We start from the raw sequence: 21,969 nt of genomic DNA on the forward strand, positions 1-21,969 counted from the left end.
ATCCGTATTGGGACCAGTGCTCTTTAACCTATTCATAAATGACCTGGAAGTAGGGTGGGTAGCGTGGTGTGCCAAGTTTTACAGATGATACCAAATTATGTAGGTGGTAGGTGAGAGAACCACAAAAGGATTGGGCGGTAAGAGCTCCCAAAGCGGACCTTTGATAAATTAGGTGAGTGGGCTAAGAAATGGCAAATCTCACGAGTTCAAGCCGTGTAGCTAAATCGTAAAGTGGGATGCACATAGGGGCAAAAAAATCCAAACTTCACATATTGACGTAGCCATACAGGGGTCAGTGCTATCAGTCACAGACCAGGAAAGGGATTTAAGCGTCTTAGTTGATAGTTCCATGCTGGAATGTCAACTCAATGCATGGCAGCTGTAAAAGAGGCAAACTCTATGCTGGGGATCATTAGGAAAAGGAATTGATAATAAAACTGGCAAAAGATTGTCATGCCCTTATATAAAGCAGTGCAGTGCGACCGCGACTTGGAGTACTGTGTCCAGTTCTGGTGCCGCGATCTCAAAAAAAGGATATTGAGGGAGATAGAAAAAAGAAGTGCAGAGAAGGGCAACAAGGATGATTGAGGGACTGGAGCACCTTCCCCTATGAGGAGAGGCTGCAGCGCTTTGGGACTCTTTAGTTTGGAGAGGAGGCATGGCTGAGGGGGGATTATGATTGGAAGTCTACAAAATTATGCATAGGGGTAGAAAATGTTGACAGAGAATTTTCTCTCTTTCTCCTGTCAATACTAGAACCAGGGGCATTCATTGAAAATGCTGGGGAAGAATTAGGGGGACTAATAAAAGCGAAACACTTCTTCACGCAACGTGTGATTGGTGTTTGGAATAATGCTACCACAGGAGGTGGTGATGGCCACTAACCTGGATAAACTTTAAAAGGGCTTGGACGAGAGATTTTATGGAGGAGAAGTCGATTTATGGCGTACTCAATCTTGATCCTCTTTGATCTGAGATTGCAAATGCGCTTAATACATCGAAGTGATCGGGAGCAACAGCCGCAGAAGGCCATTGCGTTCACATTCTACATGTGAGCTCCCAAAGGCACCTGGTGGGCCACTGCGAGTAGCAGAGAGCTGGACTAGATGGACTTTGGTCTGATCCAGCTGGCTTGTTCTTATGTTCTTATGTTCTTACTAGCTTTCATTGAAAAGAAGTCTAGTTGCCTAAGGCCAGCCAATTTTCAATTTGAACTTATTTTCCCACATGCAAACCTAACATTCTACACACTCCAATTTTTGCTCTTCAAAAACTAGGTACCTTTTGGTGGGTTGATTCCATATGTCCCAGTCCACCAATTGCATAGCCCATATTGGTCCCATCATTGCTTCTGTTGTATGTGGATTGGCAGAAATAGAAGGGGAAATAGTATTGGATGCATTTATTACCTCAGAAATTGCATGAACTAGATATGCATCAGATAGATACAAGCTCTATTTCAAAGCATATATGTGATATAACTTGTGACTAGCAAACTGAATGTAATCCACCAGCCATGTAGAGAGCCAGAATGGTGTAGTGATTAAGAGAGGTGGACTCTAATCTGGAGAACTGGGTTTGATTCCCCACCCCTCCATATGAGCGGTGGACACTAATCTGATGAACTGGATTTGTTTACTTGTTCCTACAAAAGAAGCCAAGACTACCTTGGGTTAGTCACAGTTCTCTCAGAACTCTCTTATCTACTTCACAAGGTACCTGTTGTGTGGAAGAGAAGGGAAGTCTTCATATGGTAGAGAAAAGCAGGGTGTAAAAAACAATTATTTATTATTATGGTTTTATTATTATGGTCTGCTAGATAATCCCACCCCATTTTTGAAGTCCTATGTTTACAGAAAAAGAAATAGACTTATTGATAGCTTGGTAGGCTATCATAAATGGTTGGTAAAGTGCATTTATTTGGTAGCAGAAATGAAGTTTAGCAAATTCATATTTATAATCAACCTCCCCTCAACATCCACACCAATAGCCACACACAAAGCAACTCTGGACCATGTTTTTATCTCATGGGTTGTTGAACCTTTTCCCTCTCCTCTGTTTAATACCCCCAGTAAATCTGTGATGAAGGTTAGACGCCAGTGGGCCCAAGGTCACTTAGTACCTCATGGCAAAGTGGGAATACAAACCCTTCCCCCTTCCCCTCTGTGACACTATAAACAATGTGCCACCCTGACTCCTTGGTCCTCCTCTTTCATGCGTATGAGGAAAAGTCTGCCCCAAAAATGTTGTTCTAATTTTGAAGAGCAGATTCCGTGTTAGATTAATAGAATTCCACAAGGGACACATTGCAGTCTTTATTAGATAACAGTTATATAATGTGTTTTTCCCTTGGCTTGTGTTAATAGAAGAAAATTTCATCAAGGCTTTTCAATTATTTAATCTTAATACGTATTATAATGAAATGGACATTAAGAATTTAAACTCATGGAGCCAAATGTGACACTCTTCAAGGAAATATGCATAATAATATACCTAAAAAATATACCTCAATTCACAGTACAAAACTGAACCTGAGGCCATGGTCCCTGCCTTGTTATGGGTTAAGACTTTTGCAGTACATTTGTTGCTTGGGCAATTATAGCCATATATGTTGTTACCAAATTTCTATTTTTATAAAACATCAAGGATAGGGAAAACCTGCTCAAAAGATACATGACAGAAGCTGGTCCATGCAACCTGGACCTTGCAAACTGTTCAGAAAGCAGAAGGTCTAATAGTAGAGTTGGGGCACTTGCGGCAGCCCAATCTGGGTGAGGGGCTGAAACCCTTTGGAGGTGGCACAGGCCCGTGCCAGTAGAAATAGCCTCCCTGAGGCACTTACCCCCGTGGAGGGGCAATCTGCTGGTGCCGGGCCAATGGAATGCCCTGTGACAGCCAGCTGCAGCACCCAGCCTCACATCAGCATTCTTGTGCCACCCGCAGCTGCATCAGCATGGTGTGGTGGAGGCATGGAGGAGGTGCTTCTGGGAGTGGAGTTGACTTTAGTCAGCTTCTACCCTGGGTTTGGTGCCAGCTATGCCATGGCCCAACCCTTCCTTTTGGGGAAGTTCCAGTGGCCGGGAGGGTTTTCAACTTTCTCCCCTCTCCATGCTACCAGGAAAGCTCCCTGGAGGTGGCGCCATGCACCAGCAGTCAGAACTGGCTGTAAAGGTCTCAGGTTTAATCTCTGGTATCTTTAGTTAAAAGGCTCAGATAACACATGTTGGTAAAGACCCTTGAATGATGCAGACAGTACAAAGCTAGCTGGACCAATGGCCTGGCCTGGTACAAGGGAGCTTCATCTTTCCAGCTCAAGCACTTGTGATTTCTGAGGCCCAAAGGCACGTGGCAGCAGATTTGTGTTTTTAAAACTCAACACATTTCCTCAATTATGCAAGAATGCCTGGTAGAACATGGGTCTCTAAACAGCACAAGGAGACTTGGGTAAAGAGGCAGAAGCCTGACTCCTTCCTGTGACTTGGTTTCACTCAAGCCTTCATTTCTGTTGACTTTTTCCTTTCTCACTCCATCTTAGCTTAGTGACCAGTTCATCATGTGGGGTCCATGAAATGTGGGTTCAAGCTATTAGCAGTACAAAGAGTGAGACATGACAAGGGGGCTGGACTGGGAAACACCCACTGTAATTCTACCACAAATAACATCCAGTTGAAAGTGACTGACAACTGTGTGGCACCAGAACTTTTAAATCATTAATCAGATTGGCTCAGCCATTCATCAAGGTGCTTTTTACCACAAAGATTCAGATTGCCCTGATGTTTCTTCTCAATATTAAGACTCCAGTTATCTCAACATTGTAACTAATTATATTTTCTCCTCACATGACTCGAGACTGGCACCTAGTTCATATACTCTCCTTTTTAGTTATGTAACCAGAACTACCTTTAAGATATTTCCTCTGCATCCCAAGACCTTCCCTCCTTTCCTTATCTGAAAATTTTCCAAACTCCTTCTGACACATGCCCCCCACACCAACCAGGAAGCTCCTCTCTGAGCTCACTTCTATTCTCCTCCCCTTCTCAAGACTTGGAAGACTGAATCTTGAAGACTGAACAGCTGGATCCAGAAACCTGTACCAGTAACTGAATCTTTTTGCATTCTGCTCTGTCCTCTGAGTTTCAGTTTGCTGCTGTGCTTGGACTTCGCATGGCAGAATCCATATCTGTTTTAACTGTAGATCTCTACCTGGAGTTACTGCATGAGTCTCTATACCTTATCATAGCAGGCATCCACTGGATAACTCCAGACTCTCTTAGGATGTGTAGTTTTGAGGTTCCATTTGGATTATCAGCTGCCTAGGCCATTAGATATCTTCCCAGACAGATTCCCACTCAGCTTTTTAGCAGGAATATTTGCTTCCCTTCTGTTTTCCCTCTGCAGCTCCTATCCTTTCTTCTTTAGAAATAGACATTTCACAAACATATGGGTATTTGGAATAGTAGTCTTTCATTGTGGGTATTCTAGCATTCCGTGAAATTTTACATTTGACGTTATTCTGACAGTTTAAGTGTATTTTATATTCCACTTAGTAAAGGATTTCAGGAACATGGGATGGTACCGCCCAATCTTGTCAGATTTTAGAAACTAAGCAGGGTTGGTGCTTAGATGTGAGACCACCAAGGAAGACTGCAGAGAAAGGCAATGGCAAACCACCTCTGATTCTCACTTGCCTTCAAAGTCCATCTCTGGGGTTGCATACAAATCCACTGGAACTTGACATCACTTACGTTCATATGTAAAGTATCTCTGTATTACCATATGTCCAATTTTTTTCCAAACTAACTTAGGAACTGTGTCATTTGTCATAGATCCCTACATTTGGATATTGTTGCCTGATTTGTACAGGTTTCTTTAGCAGGGTGTTAAAACCTAAGGCAGCAAGCCATTGGAATGAGAAGCTGTGGAGGAAATGCATCTTCCCTATGATTAATTATTTTGCCTGAAATTGGGGTCCAGATAGGGAAGTGGACTCATCCACCCAAAGACATGTACAGAATACGCATACACAGATTACTCACAACGACCTCTTTCAGAGAAGTAATTTTTCTTCAAGATCACTTTTGATCACAAACCTGAGTCAGGGGAAAAAATCACACTAGGGCATTCACAAGTTTATAGGCATGGATTGTCCATTGTCATGTATAGTTTCAAGTCTCAAATATCAGATGGACCAAATGTCAATTCAGACCATACCTTTACTTCCAAAGAAGGATTTTGCACTATATATCAAAGAGATTGTTTAGAATACATTCCAGTGCACACAGTGGTACATACATGGACAAAACTGTTTTTAAACAGGTTCGGAAAAAGGGTGATGAAGACAGCCAGCAATCTGTAAGAAAGTTGATGAAAGGATGAAGGTACTGGGTATGTTTAGTCTGAATAATAGAAAAATGGGGGGGTGGGGGAGCAAAGGACATTATTGCACTCTTCATACACTTGAATACCTATCACTTAACAGATGACAAAGACTTAGAAGGCTGTTCCAGAGGATGATACTAGATCTAATGGGTTTAATTTACAGGAAGCTAGATCTCAGTTAAACATTCAGAGACATTTCCCAATTGTAAGAGCTGTTCAACTATGAAGAGTTAGTTCTTCATCGCTGGAGGCTGGACAATCAACTATAAGGAACAATCTGACTTTGGATTTCCTGCACTTATCAGGGTATTAGACTAGATAGCCCATGAAGTCCTTCACCATTTCTCTGAGGCTATGTACCATGTAAGACTGCCAGCAAGGAAAGCCATGTTTGAATCAAGAAACATTTCACAGTTTATCAAAAAAAGTGCAGTCATACAGTATGACGAAGTTATTAAGGTAGACAACTTTCAACCATTCTGGATGGTATTAACAAAACAAAAAAAGCACTTAAAATTATAACTACTTAGCAAGCCAACCTCTCAAAAATTTCACCGACAGCTAACATCCTGAGTGTGTGCTTTGTGAACTGTAGTAAGTACCTTGGATTTTTAAAATTTTGTTTATGTCAAAAGTCAGATTACGGGAATCTAAAAATCACACAGGCCACCATGTAATAAAAAGACCGCCATTATTCAATGCAAAATATTCTTTGAATTATAATAGCACAGTTCTATGCTCACAAGTGGACATTTGATCAAATCCAACATTGAATTGCGTGTGGCGCATACCAGCGCTTTCCTTGGCAATCATCACTCTGAAACAAGAAAACATGTCACTATGTTTCATGTACAAGCACATTATGTAACATATACAAAAGAAGGTTCAATCGGAATTATGTGCCTTTGGCTGGGGGGGGGGGTGTTTAACAACTCCAAATGAGAAAGTCAGCTGGAATTGGTCCACTAATGAAAGAAAAAAAATACCCTCGTGGCTTCAGTTTTGTCTCACTTTGAAATCCATTGATGTTTCTTTGACATTTGGTAGTTAAAAAGATAATACAATTTCATCCACTTGGCTGTCATTCAAATTCTCTTTGGCCATTTATGCATGGAACATCTTGCGGCAAACAGACGTTTGACTCAGGGTAGATTTTTAGTTATGCAACAGATTACCTGGATTAGATTTTCATTTACACAACAGTTCTGAATCAGCCTCACTTCTGGGGAGATTATCCCTGGATTTTCCCAATGCTGGCAAAGTGAGACCTTTTTAACTTCCTTCTGGAAAACTATGTGTGCCCCAAACCTTCCCAGGGATTTTTTTCTTCACTGCCCACTGCCTCTTCCCCTCCCACTAGTTTCTCCTTTTCATCTCCCCAATCTGCACCCCTTTGCTGCCTGGTCCCCTCCCCATGGTGATTCTCTTGTATCCTCCAACTTGCTGCTGAGTTATCGGTTTGCAGGGTTGTTGCAGCAATCTGCCCTGGAAAGGGGGTGGAGGGGAAATGCTGGCCCAATGCACTCAGCTTAGTCCCTGCTTGAACACTAACTTCAGGAGCTCCCTTGGAAATAAAGCTATTGCAATCCGCCCTGGAAAGGGGAGGGGGTCAGGAGAGAGAATGCTGGTCCAATGCATCCCGCCTGAAATGTTGGACCATCCACATGGTAATTTTATTTTCAAAAAGATACTCCCCCAAGATTTACATCATGGGAAATCATAAACCCAGGGAATTTATATCTGAAAACTCTCAAGTTAAAAAAACTAAAACCCAGGGCAGATTTGAGGGGGTAAAGTGGTCTAAAGTGAAATTTTACAATGACATTACAAACCCTGGAGGAAAAACCCTGCAGATCAAATAAAGGCAAAACTTGTTTGCAAGAATGTCACTCCTATCTCAGGATACCTCATGAACTTGCATTTGTCCCTTTGTGTGTATATGGAATTAGAGGATGTAAATAGTTTAGGTCTATAAAATTAAATAAAATGTCCTGTAAAGAGACCTACCTCAGATTAGTCAGGTAGACATTTGCCAAATTGCAGCTTGAGGATACCCCTTCCATGCAGTTGAAGAATCTGGTTATACTCTTTGGGCATTGCATGGAAACCAGGCTTGGGTGGTTGATTATCATAGTAGTGGTGGCTGATTGGAGTACCAGCTACATTTTTGGAGAAAGGCCAGAAGCCATAAAGCTTTACATTCTCACACAGTTCCAAAGCAGCACTGGTGATCATGAAGCCTGAAGACAGCCGATAGGCTTTGACTCCCTTAGTTCTCCAGAACTGGGCAAGACTTCTGAGATATTGGGGGTAGAAAAAGATGGCTTTCTGTTTTGCGCTAAACTCCTTCAGAGTGTGATGTACTTTGAAAGAAGCAGCCGTGTTGCTCCTGAAGGAAAAAGCTGGTAATAAAAGGAAAGCGTCTCCATAGCTTGCAATATTTTCCAGAAAGGTGGCCTTCTTTTCATTCAGTTTGTTATATCTGTAATCAGGCAAATGTGAGTGAAAATTTTGTAGATGCACGAGGTGATCAATACATGAGGTGAATTCCCATTGCGTCTCAGGCTCAGCTCCATAAGGATAAGATGCTGGGAGACCCATCAATAGATCTCAGATGCATTCTTAAAAGTGGTGAATAGCAATTGCTGGAGACTAGGACAATTCAGAAAAGCACTGCCACACAGGGGAGATTGACTTGACTAGGGCTCCTTCCACACATGCAGAATAATGCACTTTCAAACTGCTTTCAATGCTCTTTGAAGCTGTGCGGAATAGCAAAATCCACTTGCAAACAGTTGAGAAAGTGGTTTGAAAACGCATTATTCTGCATGTGCGGAAGGGGCCATTGTTGAATTCACTACCAGTGGACACAATGATGGCTAAGAACACAAATGGCTTTCAAAGAAGGTTAGACAGATATATGGAAGATAGCTTTATCAATGGCTGCTATCCATGGTGACTAAAGGGAACTTCCACAACCAGAGGCACTAAGCTTCTGAATGCCAGTGCTAGGAGGCAATATCAGAGAAAGGCCTTGGCCTCTGTATTGTCTATAGTGGCCCTCCAAAGCAATTGGCTGGCCCCTAGGTGATGGTGGACAAAACAGGATGCTAGACAAGAATGGTCTGATCTAGCTGGGATCATTTTATGTTTTTGTTAGTGGGGCAAATAGCTGACTGGAGGACAGGGGGAAAGGGCTCAAACCTGCTACTGAAAAATAAACCAATGTGTAGGTTGAGATTTTTCTAATTCACATGTCTCTGGCTACACAACTCCCACACATAGAGTACATACATGAACTTCACATGCACAAGGAGGCATTGTGTCATCCAAAGTTACTATCAGGTTCATTCCCAGAAACCAGCTTCACACCTTCCAATTTATTGGTATGTTGTTGGGGTGGGGGGAGAAGATGTCATAGATGAGAAGTATGAATGAATTGAAGGTTAAGAAAAATTACATTTGACATGCTGGCAACATTAATAGATTTAAAAATGTGAAATATAACAAATAGAATCTCCTACTGACTTAGAAAAATAGTGGGAAAGACTAAACCATCCTCTAAGTAGCTTCTTTCCAACTTAAGCAGCTCTTCCTCCAATAAAAGAACTCAAATGATAAGTGGGGTACAAATATTTTAATACATGAATGGAATAAGTGAATTAACTTTGCTCAGTTGAATAAGATACACCGCATTGTCACAGGAATAAAACTAGCCCACAATTGGGCTTAAATTGAACAATCTCATGGCAGACTTCATTTTGCAAGTGTTCAAAAACGCACTCAATAAACTTTCATAATGTACCAACCAGGTGCTTTTCCTTCCCAAAAAAGACAATTTCTCCCTTTCCACTTGTTTGGCACATGTCTGCTAAACCCACACGGTGTTAAACTAACTCTGGAGACAGTGCTGTGCTGTGAAAGAACCTTGAAATTAGGCTTGAAATGAAGCAAAACCTTGAATAATATTTGAGATAACTCAGATGTCTGGAATTCAGCCCTGCAAACATTGTTTAGGCAGTGGCTATGAATTGAGGAGCGCTGCCTTTGCCTGATAGTTAAGAGCTTGCTGGAGCAGAGAGAAAAAAAGAGGTTGTTCTCTTTATTTCACGGAAGGTTCTGCTCTTTTCGAAAGGATGAATAACTTAAGGAGATTTAATTTGCATTAAGAGGGAGCTGGGGACCACTAATGAAGCAATTGGAATGCAGAAGTCAAAATGGCGACACACCAACTAACCAGTTTCTAAAACAGAGAATCAAATCATCAAACACGAATGGCAAACAAACTTGCTGTTATACTCACTTCTGGGATATAATGCTTGGGTTGATGGTGACAAGATTTGTTTTGCTGCCAACATCTTCTCTGATGCTCCCCACAGTGGGAGGAAGGTTACACCTGGAATTTTACAAGAATTGTTGAAGAGCAACTACAAATTGTCAATCATTAAAACATCCCAATTCTTATCAAGCAATAATATATTACACGTTTCAAAAGCCATTGAAGTCAACAGACTTTGATGCAACTCTTCTTAGGATGGTACTGTAGATGCTTTATGGACAATCATTTATCTCCCAGGTCTCCTAAACAGGTAGTTGGGCAAATGTATAAGCAAACTTCTATCTTCAGTGTCAGCAAATGAAAAGCCAGCTGTTATTCAGGATGGTTATCCTGTTACTTAGGATGGTGGTCCTATCCATACAATCACCCCTGAGGTAATCCAGCACATAAAACTCCACATGCAATCAATGAAAAACACAATGCTGTCATTAACAGCATGAACAGCATTGATACAATCAACAAATTAAAACTATGAAATCTTAAACCAGTCAAGCAGCAAGATAAAAATCATCAGTTTGGTAAGAAAATTGCAGGGTGGAAGAGCCAAATCAAGCATAAATAAAATCATAACTAAAACTGTTATCTGGTCATCTAACCAATTGTGTGAGTAAATAAATAAAAATATGTATTCACTTGGGTGTTTAAAAATATACAGAGTAGGCACCAGGTAAATATCACTGGGGACTGAGAATTCCACAATAAAGTCACCATCTCTGAGAAGGATGCATCTCTGGTCACCACCAACCTAACTAGAAGGCAAAAGTGCCTTCTGGAGCCCTGTAGTGATGTTGATAATTGACTAACATCACCTTAGCCTTGTTTGGACTGTGCTTCAGTTTGTTGGCTGCCATTCAGTCATTACTATCACAAAACACTGATTTGGGATTCCACTTAGATTTAATGTAAGGAAGAAACAGAGCAGGGTGTGATCTACACATGGATGACATTTCACTCCAAGTCCTTGGACAACTTCTCCGAGCAATTCCATGTAGCTTAAAATGTGCAAAAAAAATTCCAGTTCCCATCAGATGCAAAGGACTGGGGTAGGACAAAACTAGGTAGAATTTAACACGAGCAGATGCAGAGTGTGATGGAACCCATTTACATTTAGGTGCTGTGTGGTTTCTGGGCTGTATGGCCGTGTTCTAGCAGCATTCTCTCCTGACGTTTCGCCTGCATCTGTGGCTGGCATCTTCAGAGGATCATTTACATTTAGTTTGGCAAAAAATGTAAGTTTGGGTAAGCAAAACCCCACTACAGAGAATACAGGATATTTATCCTTTTATGCATCCTGTCTCCCTACAAGTCTACATGTAGAGAACTGTATGGACACAAACATGCCATAGGATGCTACAAGCATACCTGGTAAAGTCTCACATATATTTCTAAAATATGGCCTATTTTTCACATCATGTACTTTTGCTAGGGTGTTCATGAATCATTAAAAGAGGCAATTTGGCTGAGAGAGGGAGTAGAGGAACACAAGAACGTATGTCTCTGTACTTACAAACTTGCCACCTGTAGCATAAACAGCAAATCATTTAACTGGCATTTCTGATACTCTGGCTTGTTTGTCTCATGAATTTTAACTACATTGTGGTTGACAACTTCTCACCTGAAAACAAAGTCAGATTGATCAATTTCTGCTCCACAGTTGGAGTTCTTCAGAATCCCTCCATTTCCAACCACGGCACAGTTCTTGAAGGGGTGCTCCAGAGGCTGAGACTGAAAACAAAAATAATGAATGCATCCTAGACTTGTAATAATTCAACAATGGGAACACTTCACAAAGATGTTTCCCCTTGTAAAACCTGGTTTTAGCTGGGCCAGCACTATGTACTCTGTCTGTTAACAGCTCTCCCTGGGAAGGTATTTGAATTCAAAGTTCACAACCTGAAGTGATTATTGTGCCTAACTTGATATATCATGTTAAACAGATTTTTTTTTTAGCCAACAGGTAACAGCTGACTTATGGTGACCCCACAGGGTTTTCAAAGCAAGAGACATTCAGTTTGACATTGCCTGCCTCTCTGTAGCAATCTTGAGGTCTCCATTCAAAATAAAGGACCGACCCCAGATTAGTTTCCAAGACCTGATGAGATTGGGCTAGCCCGGGATATCCAGTTAAGCATGATAGCATTTTGTTAAAAGTCTAGGACTCTGCTGGTTCTCAAAATGGGGGAATGTGATATAATAGTGGTCTAACCTGTCAAGCTCTCCCCACCTCTTCATTGTGTTCCTCCTGGCTGTCATGGCCTTTGCACCTTTGCTTGCCCTCCAACCAGCCTCAGACTGAGCTCCTTTGTTGCTCTCTACTGCCCCAGTATCTGCTTCACCTCTTCCAGAACATGATGCTCTCTCTTGCTGCTTAGGCTCCCCAGCTAAGATGCTCCCATCTTCTACCCAGCTGGCACCTTGCTTGCGGTAGGTATCCTCTCCCTCCTCAATCTCTTTGTATCTTTTGTTGTCTTCACTGTTCTCTGGGTGTTTTCCATTCCCCAGGTGTTCCCTCTGTTAAGGTGCCATCTCCTACCCATTGTGCATGGCTCCCATTGTGAGTCTTCTGCCTCTCCCTTCCTATGACCTGCTAATGCACCGTTGGTCTTTCTCTTGGATAAATATATCCATGAATAGGCCTAGTCTACTATTAGGTAAGCACCAAAACTTTGCTAAACAAGAAAGTATTTTTTTTAAATCAAGATAAAAATTATCACAGGAAAACATTGTATGGTATGCAAAAAGAATACTGGAGGCACTGATTGCATATATGAGGGACCATCTCTCTCTATCACTCTATGAATCTTTGCACAACTGTGCCTTTCAGATTGGTTAATTTTTTGCCATTTCTCAGCTCAGGGTGGTCTTTTCTAGTGCCAGAGCCCTTTTCTTTGTCATGGCACCTATTCTGTGGAATGGACTGTCATAGAAGTTCAGAGGGACTCTTTTTTTTACAGCTGTTCCGGAAAAGGGACACATCTATTTAGTTTCCTAGAGCTTGCAATGATGTTTGAGTTTTTCACAGAATTGCATTGCTAGATGTATTATGGTGAGTATATATATACTTTACCGCTGTCTGATTTCTTTCTTTTTTTTTTTACATTACTATGCCATAAGATTCTTCCTTGAGCCCACCCTGGGAGAAAGAGCAGTATAAAAATGCTAAATAAATAAATCTTTAAAAATATTGTATATTTCTTGCCATAGAACGTATCAAAGGAGCACTCCGTACTTCAGGCAGCATCCTGAATATTTCCTCGCTGATGTGGATGGTTTTTTTGCTGTCCACCTCATAACTCATACTGCTTCCCAGTGGGGTATTGTTTTGAGAAGTGATAAAATTGTGAGCAGCATCACAGCAAGAGGCAAGCTCTGACCTGCAAAATAATAAAGATCAGTGTAATGAATGCTATCAAGGTGGCAAGGAAAATGGGAAATAAAACCAGCTTCTTATTAATGTTTGTAATAACAAAACACTGTGTGAATCCTTCATCAGGTTGTTCTTCACTCATTACTGGCTGAAAAAATAATCTCCACGGCTTCAAGCTAATTCACAGCATGTCAAGGATGGTGGTATTTTTCAAGGTAAGCAAAGGAGTAGTCTTGCACATTGATGACATGCCTGCCAACATGCTGTATGAGTGCACATGTCTGCACACATATACATATACCAAAGAACAAGAATATTACAAACTGAACATGCATGGCACATTCTAGCATAGAGCCTTGGAGATTAAGGCACTGCTTTGAAAAAGGCTAGTTTTGCATTGCCGCATGAAAACCACTGTGTGCGATTTTTCCCTAGCAGACGTGCTGTTTGAAATCCCATATCACTGTCCTTTATTACTGTCCCAATTTATTACAGTAAACGCTACAGTCCCTATTTTCTGATTCTAGTCACTGGCAAATAAGTGTCCCTGCTTTTTCATGAGCTTTGCCTTCAGAGGTTGTTAATGTTTTGTAAGTGCTAGTTGCTAGTTTTTTTTTTTTATTTGTCAGAATTCAGCTTGTCCATCAAAGTATATAGAAGCCTAGATTGGGGAATGGAGGCATTGTATCTTTAGTTGTGCACATCTGTGCAAGTGTACAGGTGCAAGAGAACTAAAATATCATACAGTGCACATCTGACCATTTCTCAAGGTGCAGGTGGTAATGTATCTTTTGGACTGCTGTAGCACAATTATGTGTTTTCTGGTATATCTTCAGAGAAAAGGACCATTACTGTTTTAGGTCTGTAATCAGTGGAAGCGGGGTGTGTGAGTGTGTGTCCCACCCCACAGCTTCTCAGTCAGGGTGTGAAGGAGGCGAGTCCAGGAAGAGCTCTAAGAGAGACTGCAATTCAGTTACCAAGCAGGAAAGGACTGGGCTAGGCCCCAAGGACAACTAAATGGTAGAAAGGGGTGGTGACTCCCATTATTTGTCTCCTTGGAAATAAAGAATGCCTCAGGAATAGATTGCTCCTTGGAAGTACTCAAGTGTAGGACAAGAGAAGCAGGGAATGGGTCGGCCATTTTCTGCTGCTTCAGTTTGATCCTCCATGCCGATCACCATTTTTTAATTATTCCTCACAGATTTTCCTCCACTGGCATTGTGGCTGGGTGCCAGTGACTGAAGTACACAAACAAGCTCAGTTGTGCCTGCTGATTATGGCAACATGATGCTTTCCCCTTTTTACGTAGCTACGTAGCTTCAAAACTATGAAACCTGAAGGCTTGAGATGAGAATCAGCATGGAATAAATGGAGGATCACTTGCCATAGCAGGGATGTTGGCAAGACTAACTACAGGCAAGTCCCCATTTTCATCTGTGAAAGGTGAGAGACTGTGTTATCACTCCTTGCTTCCCTGACTGATGTAGCTACTTGAGGCTGACACATTAGCCCATAGCAAAGGCCCTTTCCGCACGGGCCATTTACAGCGCCCTAAAGACGGCAAAAACGCCGTCCCTAGGGAGCTGTTCACATGGGGGACGCAGCTGCATCGCAGACACACCACCCTCGCTCCCCCCCCAGTGGTGTGAAGCCACTGTTTCCAAATCTTGCTCCCCGAGCGAAGTTTTCTGTAAACAGCGGCTTTCAGCCACTGCCATGCGAATGGCAGCAGCTGGAAGGCGCCATCCCCCACCCCCTTTCCCAATCAACCTACCTTCCCTGCGACCTTCCGGTGCGTTGCCCAGGCCTGGGGACACTCCCCCGCTGCCCTGCAACTCCAGAGCTGTCGTGCAGGGCAGGGGGCGTGTCTCCTGGCCTGGGCGACGCACCAGAAAGTCGCAGGGAAGGTGCGTTGATCAGGCGACAGAGCAGTGCTGCACTGTCTTCCCTGCCTTTACCGGGACCGTTAGTGCAAATGGTCCCGGAGGGAGTGTGTTGGCGTTATATACGCCGACGCGCCCCCCAGCGTGGCCGTGCGGAAATGGCCAAAGATACAAAAAGAAGTCACAACTTTATAAATATACAGTTACATAGAACAGATTTTTGAAGAGTTAAGGAGTCTGATATGCAGATATGCCACATGGACACAGAAGTCTTTATCACCTGTTATGCCTTTAATTTTAAAGGTATTTTCAGCATTTATGGAAATTCAAACCACTGTTGCATATAGGTCATAATATTTAACAACCTAATTTAATGATAGCAGTTGTATTCAGCCATAAAAAGTCAACATTTTTAGATAGCTTTATACAATATTCTTATACAAATTTTATTGGTTGTACGTGCACTAATTATTGTAGTGATTCGGTACATAGCGGGGGGTTTCAGTACCATACTTTAGGGAGCAGCATTTGCTTGAAGTTGTATTGTATGGCACCAGAAAGCTGCACAACGTGCAGCATAAATCCACAGGATTCATATAGTTAGGTATGACAAAATTCAACTGGGTATTGTATATGACCTGAGATTGTCCAAATCCACCTAAAAAGGAGAGGCAATAGAAATTAGCATAGGACAAATAATTTTGACAATTGTAAGGAAAGTCTACTTGCCTGCAAAGAATAGTAAACACATGTTGGTTTTGACCTGTAGAGGGTTTACACAGGGAAGACCAAGAAATTGTGAACTTTTACAAAATGCCAGAGGCGTAGCAACGGGGGAAAGTGTCTGGTGCACTGGTGCATCCTCTGCCCCACCCTGCCCCGGAACCGCCCTGTCCCCGCACCAGAATGCCCCCGCCATGGCCCTGCCACACCCCCACAGGAGCGCGCACCTGGTGCATCGTGCACCCCCACCCCCTTGGAGCTATACTTCTGCAAAATGCCATAATGCTCTCTATTTGTCCTCTTTCACTCTATCCCAGGCCTGTACTGCCAGTTCCCGGGTGATCATTGCATAGTTGGAGATAACACGCTGAAGGTAGTGCACAGCCTGCCTTTGGGAAAGCATCCGATGGACAGGTGGTAATGCTTGCATGAAATTAGGCTGCAGCAACTTTTAAAAGGCTAGGCAAGACTTCAGGCCTTTGGGTTTCACTAGCTGATGGGGAACTGCATGGATGGATGACCAGCAATTAGTCTCACGGGGTGACATTTCAAGAAAACTGCCAGGAATTCCTGCCCTTTACAAGAAGGATCTTCATAAGACTATCTTAGCTTGGTTTTACTATAGTTAACCAGCACCCTGCTTGTGTCTGGCTAAGCCTTAATAAACAGTCTATCTCAAGCAATCTGTTTTCTTCTTGGCAGGAATGTCAAGCTCCTGGTGGAACAGGGAACCCCTACTCATCAGTTTCTGCAACCTGCTACTGCTCCTGCGAAGGGAAGAGAATTTTTTTTACACTGCCAAAGTTGCTTGTGGTACTATGTTACTTCCAGTAAAAACCAGACATAACATTGAGTTGCTTTAGAAATTACTGGAACTTCCAGCAATACCTAGAGCTGTCCTATATAACTTCTGGGTTTTTACTGAAAGGGATGTATCCAGTGGTGGGATCCAAAAATTTTAGTAACAGGTTCCCATGGTGGTGGGATTCAAACTATGGCGTAGTGCCAATGGGGCTGGGCGGGACACGGCGGGGACATGGCCGGGCATTCCGGGGCGGGGCATTCCTGGGCAGGGCTGTGACAAGGATGCAGCCGCTGCGCCAGTCCTTGGGCGGGAAACGAATGCACGCAGGCGCAGGTTGCCACGCACGCCGGTGCACCTCCTGGTAGACTGCTTCAAGTTCTGCGTGCTACTGCTGAGAGGAGGGACGTAACTAAGACAAAAATCACGTGGCAAAATCACCAATTAGTAACTCCCTCTCGGCACACATGAATAATTAGTAACCTACTCTCGGGAACCTGTGAGAACCTGCTGGATCCCACCTCTGGATGTATCACCGTACCCAGCATAGAGATCCCCCTCCATGTCCCAGTCCAGACCCTACTTCTTTAGTAACATACAATCTTAAAAGCAGGATCTGGCAGCAAAGCACTACCTGGATGAAGAGCATGATTAAAATGGACCCGTTTTCACACAGAACTGCAGCCCACAAAGGTCAACCTATTACATTACCAGTTCAAATGCATCCTTGAACAAAATCCCTACTCTTCAACCTTTCTTTGATAACATTGCCATTTTAGAAAATTCTAAAGGATCTGATTTTAGATGAGAGATGTCCTGCTAGACAATAAAAGATCCTGATTTCTACAAAGATCTGAACATCAAGTGAAATGCTTTTGTGATGGGTAACATTCATTAGTGAAGATAGGACACAGTTCCCTTTTATTATTCACAAACGAAAAACGATTACTTCAATATAACCAGAAGTAGTCTGGCATAAAGGAAAAGATTTTCCCACTAATAAGAAAAGAATCGCTTCTAATTAACATTATGGTTCAGCTAATGTAGTAAAATGCAACCAGGCAAGTACTATATTAATACAGAGTACCAATGAATCAGGCAGGTAACGGAACGGTATTTTGGCCATTGTCTTTCCTTGGAAATCAGTAGTGTACAAATTTTCCTGTACACTGTACACTGATTATCTTGAACAAGTAAAAATCTTTACTTGGGTCTTCCAATCAACTTCAATACCCAATCCACTATGTCACAGGCTTTACATATTATACAACATATAAGTAGTTTTTTCTATTAATTACCATGCTCATAGCAATATATAATAAAACAGAAATCCAGTCTAAACAATATATATTAGGCCATGGACAGTGAGGTTTTCTTTAAAACAGACGGAAACCAACAACCGCTCCTGACCTTTTGGCAAACTGTCTGGCCTATATAGGTTCTGTAAGGCAGCTTCATGGCATCTTTGATGTTTTCAGAAACATAACATTTCCTAATGATCTGAGTCCTGGCACCATTCCTCATTTGTTCTGGCAGCAAGCATAGAAATTGTACAGGGCCTCAGCTATGTTCTACTAACTTACTGAAGACAAGTGTTATGGGTTTGGTCAGTGGCTTCCTCTTGGGAAGCTCATGTACATCACCTTGAATTCTATGGTGGAACAGGCTGGGATAGAAATGTAACAAATAACGCCTTTCAGTCAGCCAAATCATATGCATTGGCTTTGGATGTCACAGAACAAGCTGTGTCATTTTATGGTATGCAGGTCAGAGTAACCAGTACTACCCTGCAAGGCCCAGCTATAACCATTATGCTTTTCTGCTGACACTGTCCAGTCTGGAGCAGCATTGCATTAGTGTCTCAAAAAATCAGGCTATTAGATGGGTTTGGTTTCACACTGGCTTATATCATCAGTGTCCATAACATTATCTGAAACTGCCTTCCCCATCTTTATTGCTGCCCTGAAAAAGTATGTTGAAAGGTCATAGCTAAGATTGTTTGAAAATTTTGCCTAAGTCTTTTGATAGCTTATATTGTGTCATGTTTTGGTAATTAATTCAAAAGATATTCCTCACTGTACCATGGGTTGTGACTCACTGAGGCACTTTCCAGGGTCTCACATTTGCTTATGGCTTCAATGTTCTGAATTGTGCAGGAAAGAGGTGAAAAACCTGCCATCTTTTTTGTCCTCCCTTACTAGAGGGTGAATAGCTTCCCTTAAGCTCTGACTTCAGTTTATTGAACTGACTACATGTGAGTTCTGAGCATGCCTGTTGAGGAGAGAGACTGCAATGCCAAGAATATTGCTGCTAGTTGTCTCCCGCTGTTCCCAGCAGAGGCTAGTTGACAAAAACATTACAGAAGCTTCTGGAGAAAGTTATTCCATAAGGCTGCTGTGAGAGAGCAGCCAAAAATGGATGGAAGAGAAGAAAAATCACTCAGGGCATGTTTATAGCACTGCAAGACCACCTTCAAATTAGAACTGGCAGGCATAGCCAGTAAAATCAATAGCTAACTGAAGCTGTTCAAGGGTGATTTCTGCACAGCAGAAATAAAATGTCTTGAGGACATTTTGCAAACTGTTTGGGGGGAGAAGTTTGCACAGCTCATTCCCCCAAAACATCTTCAAAACAGTTTATTTCTCTCAACCCAGGTTTTTCAAAAATTGCTAAACTAGCAATCTTTTTCACCAACCAGGGTTGAATATATTCCTGCCTGCTGAATGAACATGTCGATGACGACATGGGCGGGGTCGAGGGAGCCTGAAGACGATGAAGCAGCAGGACTTCCTGCTGCCTTATTGTCTTTGTGCCAGACCTAGTCAAATGGAAGGGCAATTTTTCACCCCATGTGACCAGATTACTGACACCCGGGAACAAGGGGTAACACCCTTCCCTGAGCAGATACGCCACTGCGTGCTACAACCAATCCAAATTACTGTCCTGTCCCCCAGATACTTTCTACTATTCAAACAATGTATTTGTAAGGGTGCAATGAACCTGTAACTCTGCAGAGGTCAAGAGTTGAAATGCCAAGCAAGGGAAAGAATAAGCACCCCCACCCTGCTGTTTGTTCACTTTATAACCTCCCCTCCTAAAGCTGCTTCCTTCCAGCTGCTTCTTCTTGCATGTCTATGCAGGTAACATGATTCTGCACTTTACAACTGTCCCTCTTTTATTTCAACAGTAAAACGTAAGTTAATTAGTATGTCTGCACAGTTCACTGGGCAGCCAAAGAGAATTGATTTGTGACTGTGGTCTATGATTGACGTTTTCCCCATTTCCAACTTTTTGCTTTAAATGATGTGCCAGTCAACATTTGCTGGTGATGGATGTTGAGCACTCTGTGAGTGCTTATCTCTTCAAGCCACTCATTAATTAATGGTGGTCTTTTTAGACATTAGATCCAGTACCAAATGATAGACAGGAATGTGCAATAGAAATTACTTTAAAAGAGCTACTCCAACAGAGAGATAACAGTCCTTTACTCCCGTTAATGCTTAGATTAAATAAATAACAGCAAATAACTTTGATGGTTTCCATTTATCTTTCAGTAGACACTGATGAACTTATTGCAGACATGATTTGTTGTCACCTTTCAGGTGTATTATAGCATAAATATTAGACGTAATTCTTTCTGTTCTATAACTCCACTGTGGCCTTGAAGGGCTGTGGGGGTGGGGGGTGGAGGTAAAGACAACTTTGCCTTGAACATAAACCCTGTACTGTTGTGCACATTTACATGCAGCTGTATCAAATGCCAATGGTACACCACCAGAATATGCAGAGGCGCTGCTTTTGAGTGGGTCCGCCAATCCTGGCCAAGTGTATGATCCATTAACAACACTAACAACACAACATTAACAACACTAACTTTTTTTGGCTGTATTGAATGCATTAAATGTTACTAGCACTTCTGTGTCCTGTTATTATCTGGGCGACATAACACTAGCACAATTATAAAGAGTTAGCCAAGATAGTATTTTCTGATTTTCATTTTTGATGCCTGTCACCTCTTTACTGAGGCCCCTTCCGCACACGCAAAATAATGTGTTTTCAAACCACATTCACAAATGTTTGCAAGTGGTTTTTGCCATTCCGCACTGCTTCAAAGAGCACTGAAAGCAGTTTGAAAGTGCATTATTCTGCATGTGTGGAATGAGCCTTATACACTCTTCGAATTATACCCAGCAGATGAATATCAGCAGACTCTCAATGGTGTTCTAGGATAAATCTGCTTCTATGTGTGATCTTCAATCAGCTGCTTTTTTTCTTATACACTTCCAAAGCTAAAGAAACATCTCCTGGAATGCTGGCATCCCAAGCTGTTGCTTAAGTTGCCTCTGTGAAAGGCCTGGAGTGAGAATTGCCAGCCTTCAGGTGAGGCCTGGAGATCTCTCAAAACTACAGCTCATCTCCAGGCTACAGAGACCAGTTCCCCAGGGTAAAGTGGCTGCTTTCAAGAATGGATTACATGGCATGATACCTCAAGTCCTTCCCTTCCCTCTCCAGGATCCACCCACAAATCTCCAGGAATTTGCCAACCCAGCCTATCTAGACTGATGCATGAGAACATCCCCATCAATATATATGTGCCCTCATATATGCCCTCAGAGAGCCAGTGTTGTGTAGTGGTTAAGAGCAGGTGCACTCTAATCTGGAGAACCAGGTTTGATTCCCCGCTCTGCCACTTGAGCTGTGGAGGCTAATCTGGTGAACTAGATTAGCTTGTGTACTCCAAATGGAGAGATGTAGGGAGTGGTGTCCCCCAAGGATCCGTATTGGGACCAGTGCTCTTTAACCTATTCATAAATGACCTGGAAGTAGGGGTGGGTAGTGTGGTGGCCAGATTTGCAGATGATACCAAATTATGTAGGGTGGTGAGAACCACAAAGGATTGTGAGGAGCTCCAAGCGGACCTTGATAAATTAGGTGAGTGGGCTAAGAAATGGCAAATGCAGTTCAATGTAGCAAAATGTAAAGTGATGCACATAGGGGCAAAAAATCCAAACTTCACATACACGCTTACAGGGGTCAGTGCTATCAGTCACAGACCAGGAAAGGGATTTGGGCGTCTTAGTTGATAGTTCCATGGGAATGTCAACTCAATGTATGGCAGCTGTGAAAAAGGCAAACTCTATGCTGGGGATAATTAGAAAGAGGAATTGATAATAAAACTGCAAAAGATTGTCATGCTCCTATATATAAAGGCACTGGAGATGCGACCATGCACTCTGGAGGTACTGTGTTCAGTTCTGGTCGCCACATCTCTCAAAAAAGGATATTGGAAGAGATAGAAAAGTGCAGAGAAGGGCAACGAGGATGATTGAGGGACTGGAGCACCTTCCTTATGAGGAAAGGCTGCAGCGTTTGGGATCACTGTTTAGTTTGGAGAGGAGACGCCCTGAGGGGGGGATATGGATTGGAAGTCTATAAAATTCATGCATGGGGTAGAAAATGCTGACAGAGTAGAAAT

The 21,969-nt window shown here is 42.4% G+C and overlaps 1 protein-coding gene across 4 annotated transcripts in view; it reads right to left on the reverse strand.

The window, feature by feature from the left end:
- Window positions 1–5,045: 5,045 nt before the first annotated feature.
- Window positions 5,046–21,969, reverse strand: part of ST8SIA6 (ST8 alpha-N-acetyl-neuraminide alpha-2,8-sialyltransferase 6) — a 53,087-nt gene continuing 36,163 nt past the window's right edge. For all 4 annotated transcript variants that reach the window (XM_048511169.1, XM_048511168.1, XM_048511166.1 and 1 more), the window contains 5 exons: window positions 12,948–13,092; window positions 11,334–11,443; window positions 9,683–9,775; window positions 7,387–7,861; window positions 5,046–6,196 (listed from right to left, as the gene is read on the reverse strand). In XM_048511169.1, the coding sequence (XP_048367126.1) occupies window positions 7,393–7,861; window positions 9,683–9,775; window positions 11,334–11,443; window positions 12,948–13,092 (817 nt within the window). In that variant the 3' untranslated portion in view covers window positions 5,046–6,196; window positions 7,387–7,392. The remainder of the gene's footprint in view (window positions 6,197–7,386; window positions 7,862–9,682; window positions 9,776–11,333; window positions 11,444–12,947; window positions 13,093–21,969) is intronic.

Source organism: Sphaerodactylus townsendi, linkage group LG11 (assembly GCF_021028975.2).
Source record: "Sphaerodactylus townsendi isolate TG3544 linkage group LG11, MPM_Stown_v2.3, whole genome shotgun sequence".
In the NCBI taxonomy this organism is placed as follows: Eukaryota; Metazoa; Chordata; class Lepidosauria; order Squamata; family Sphaerodactylidae; genus Sphaerodactylus; species Sphaerodactylus townsendi.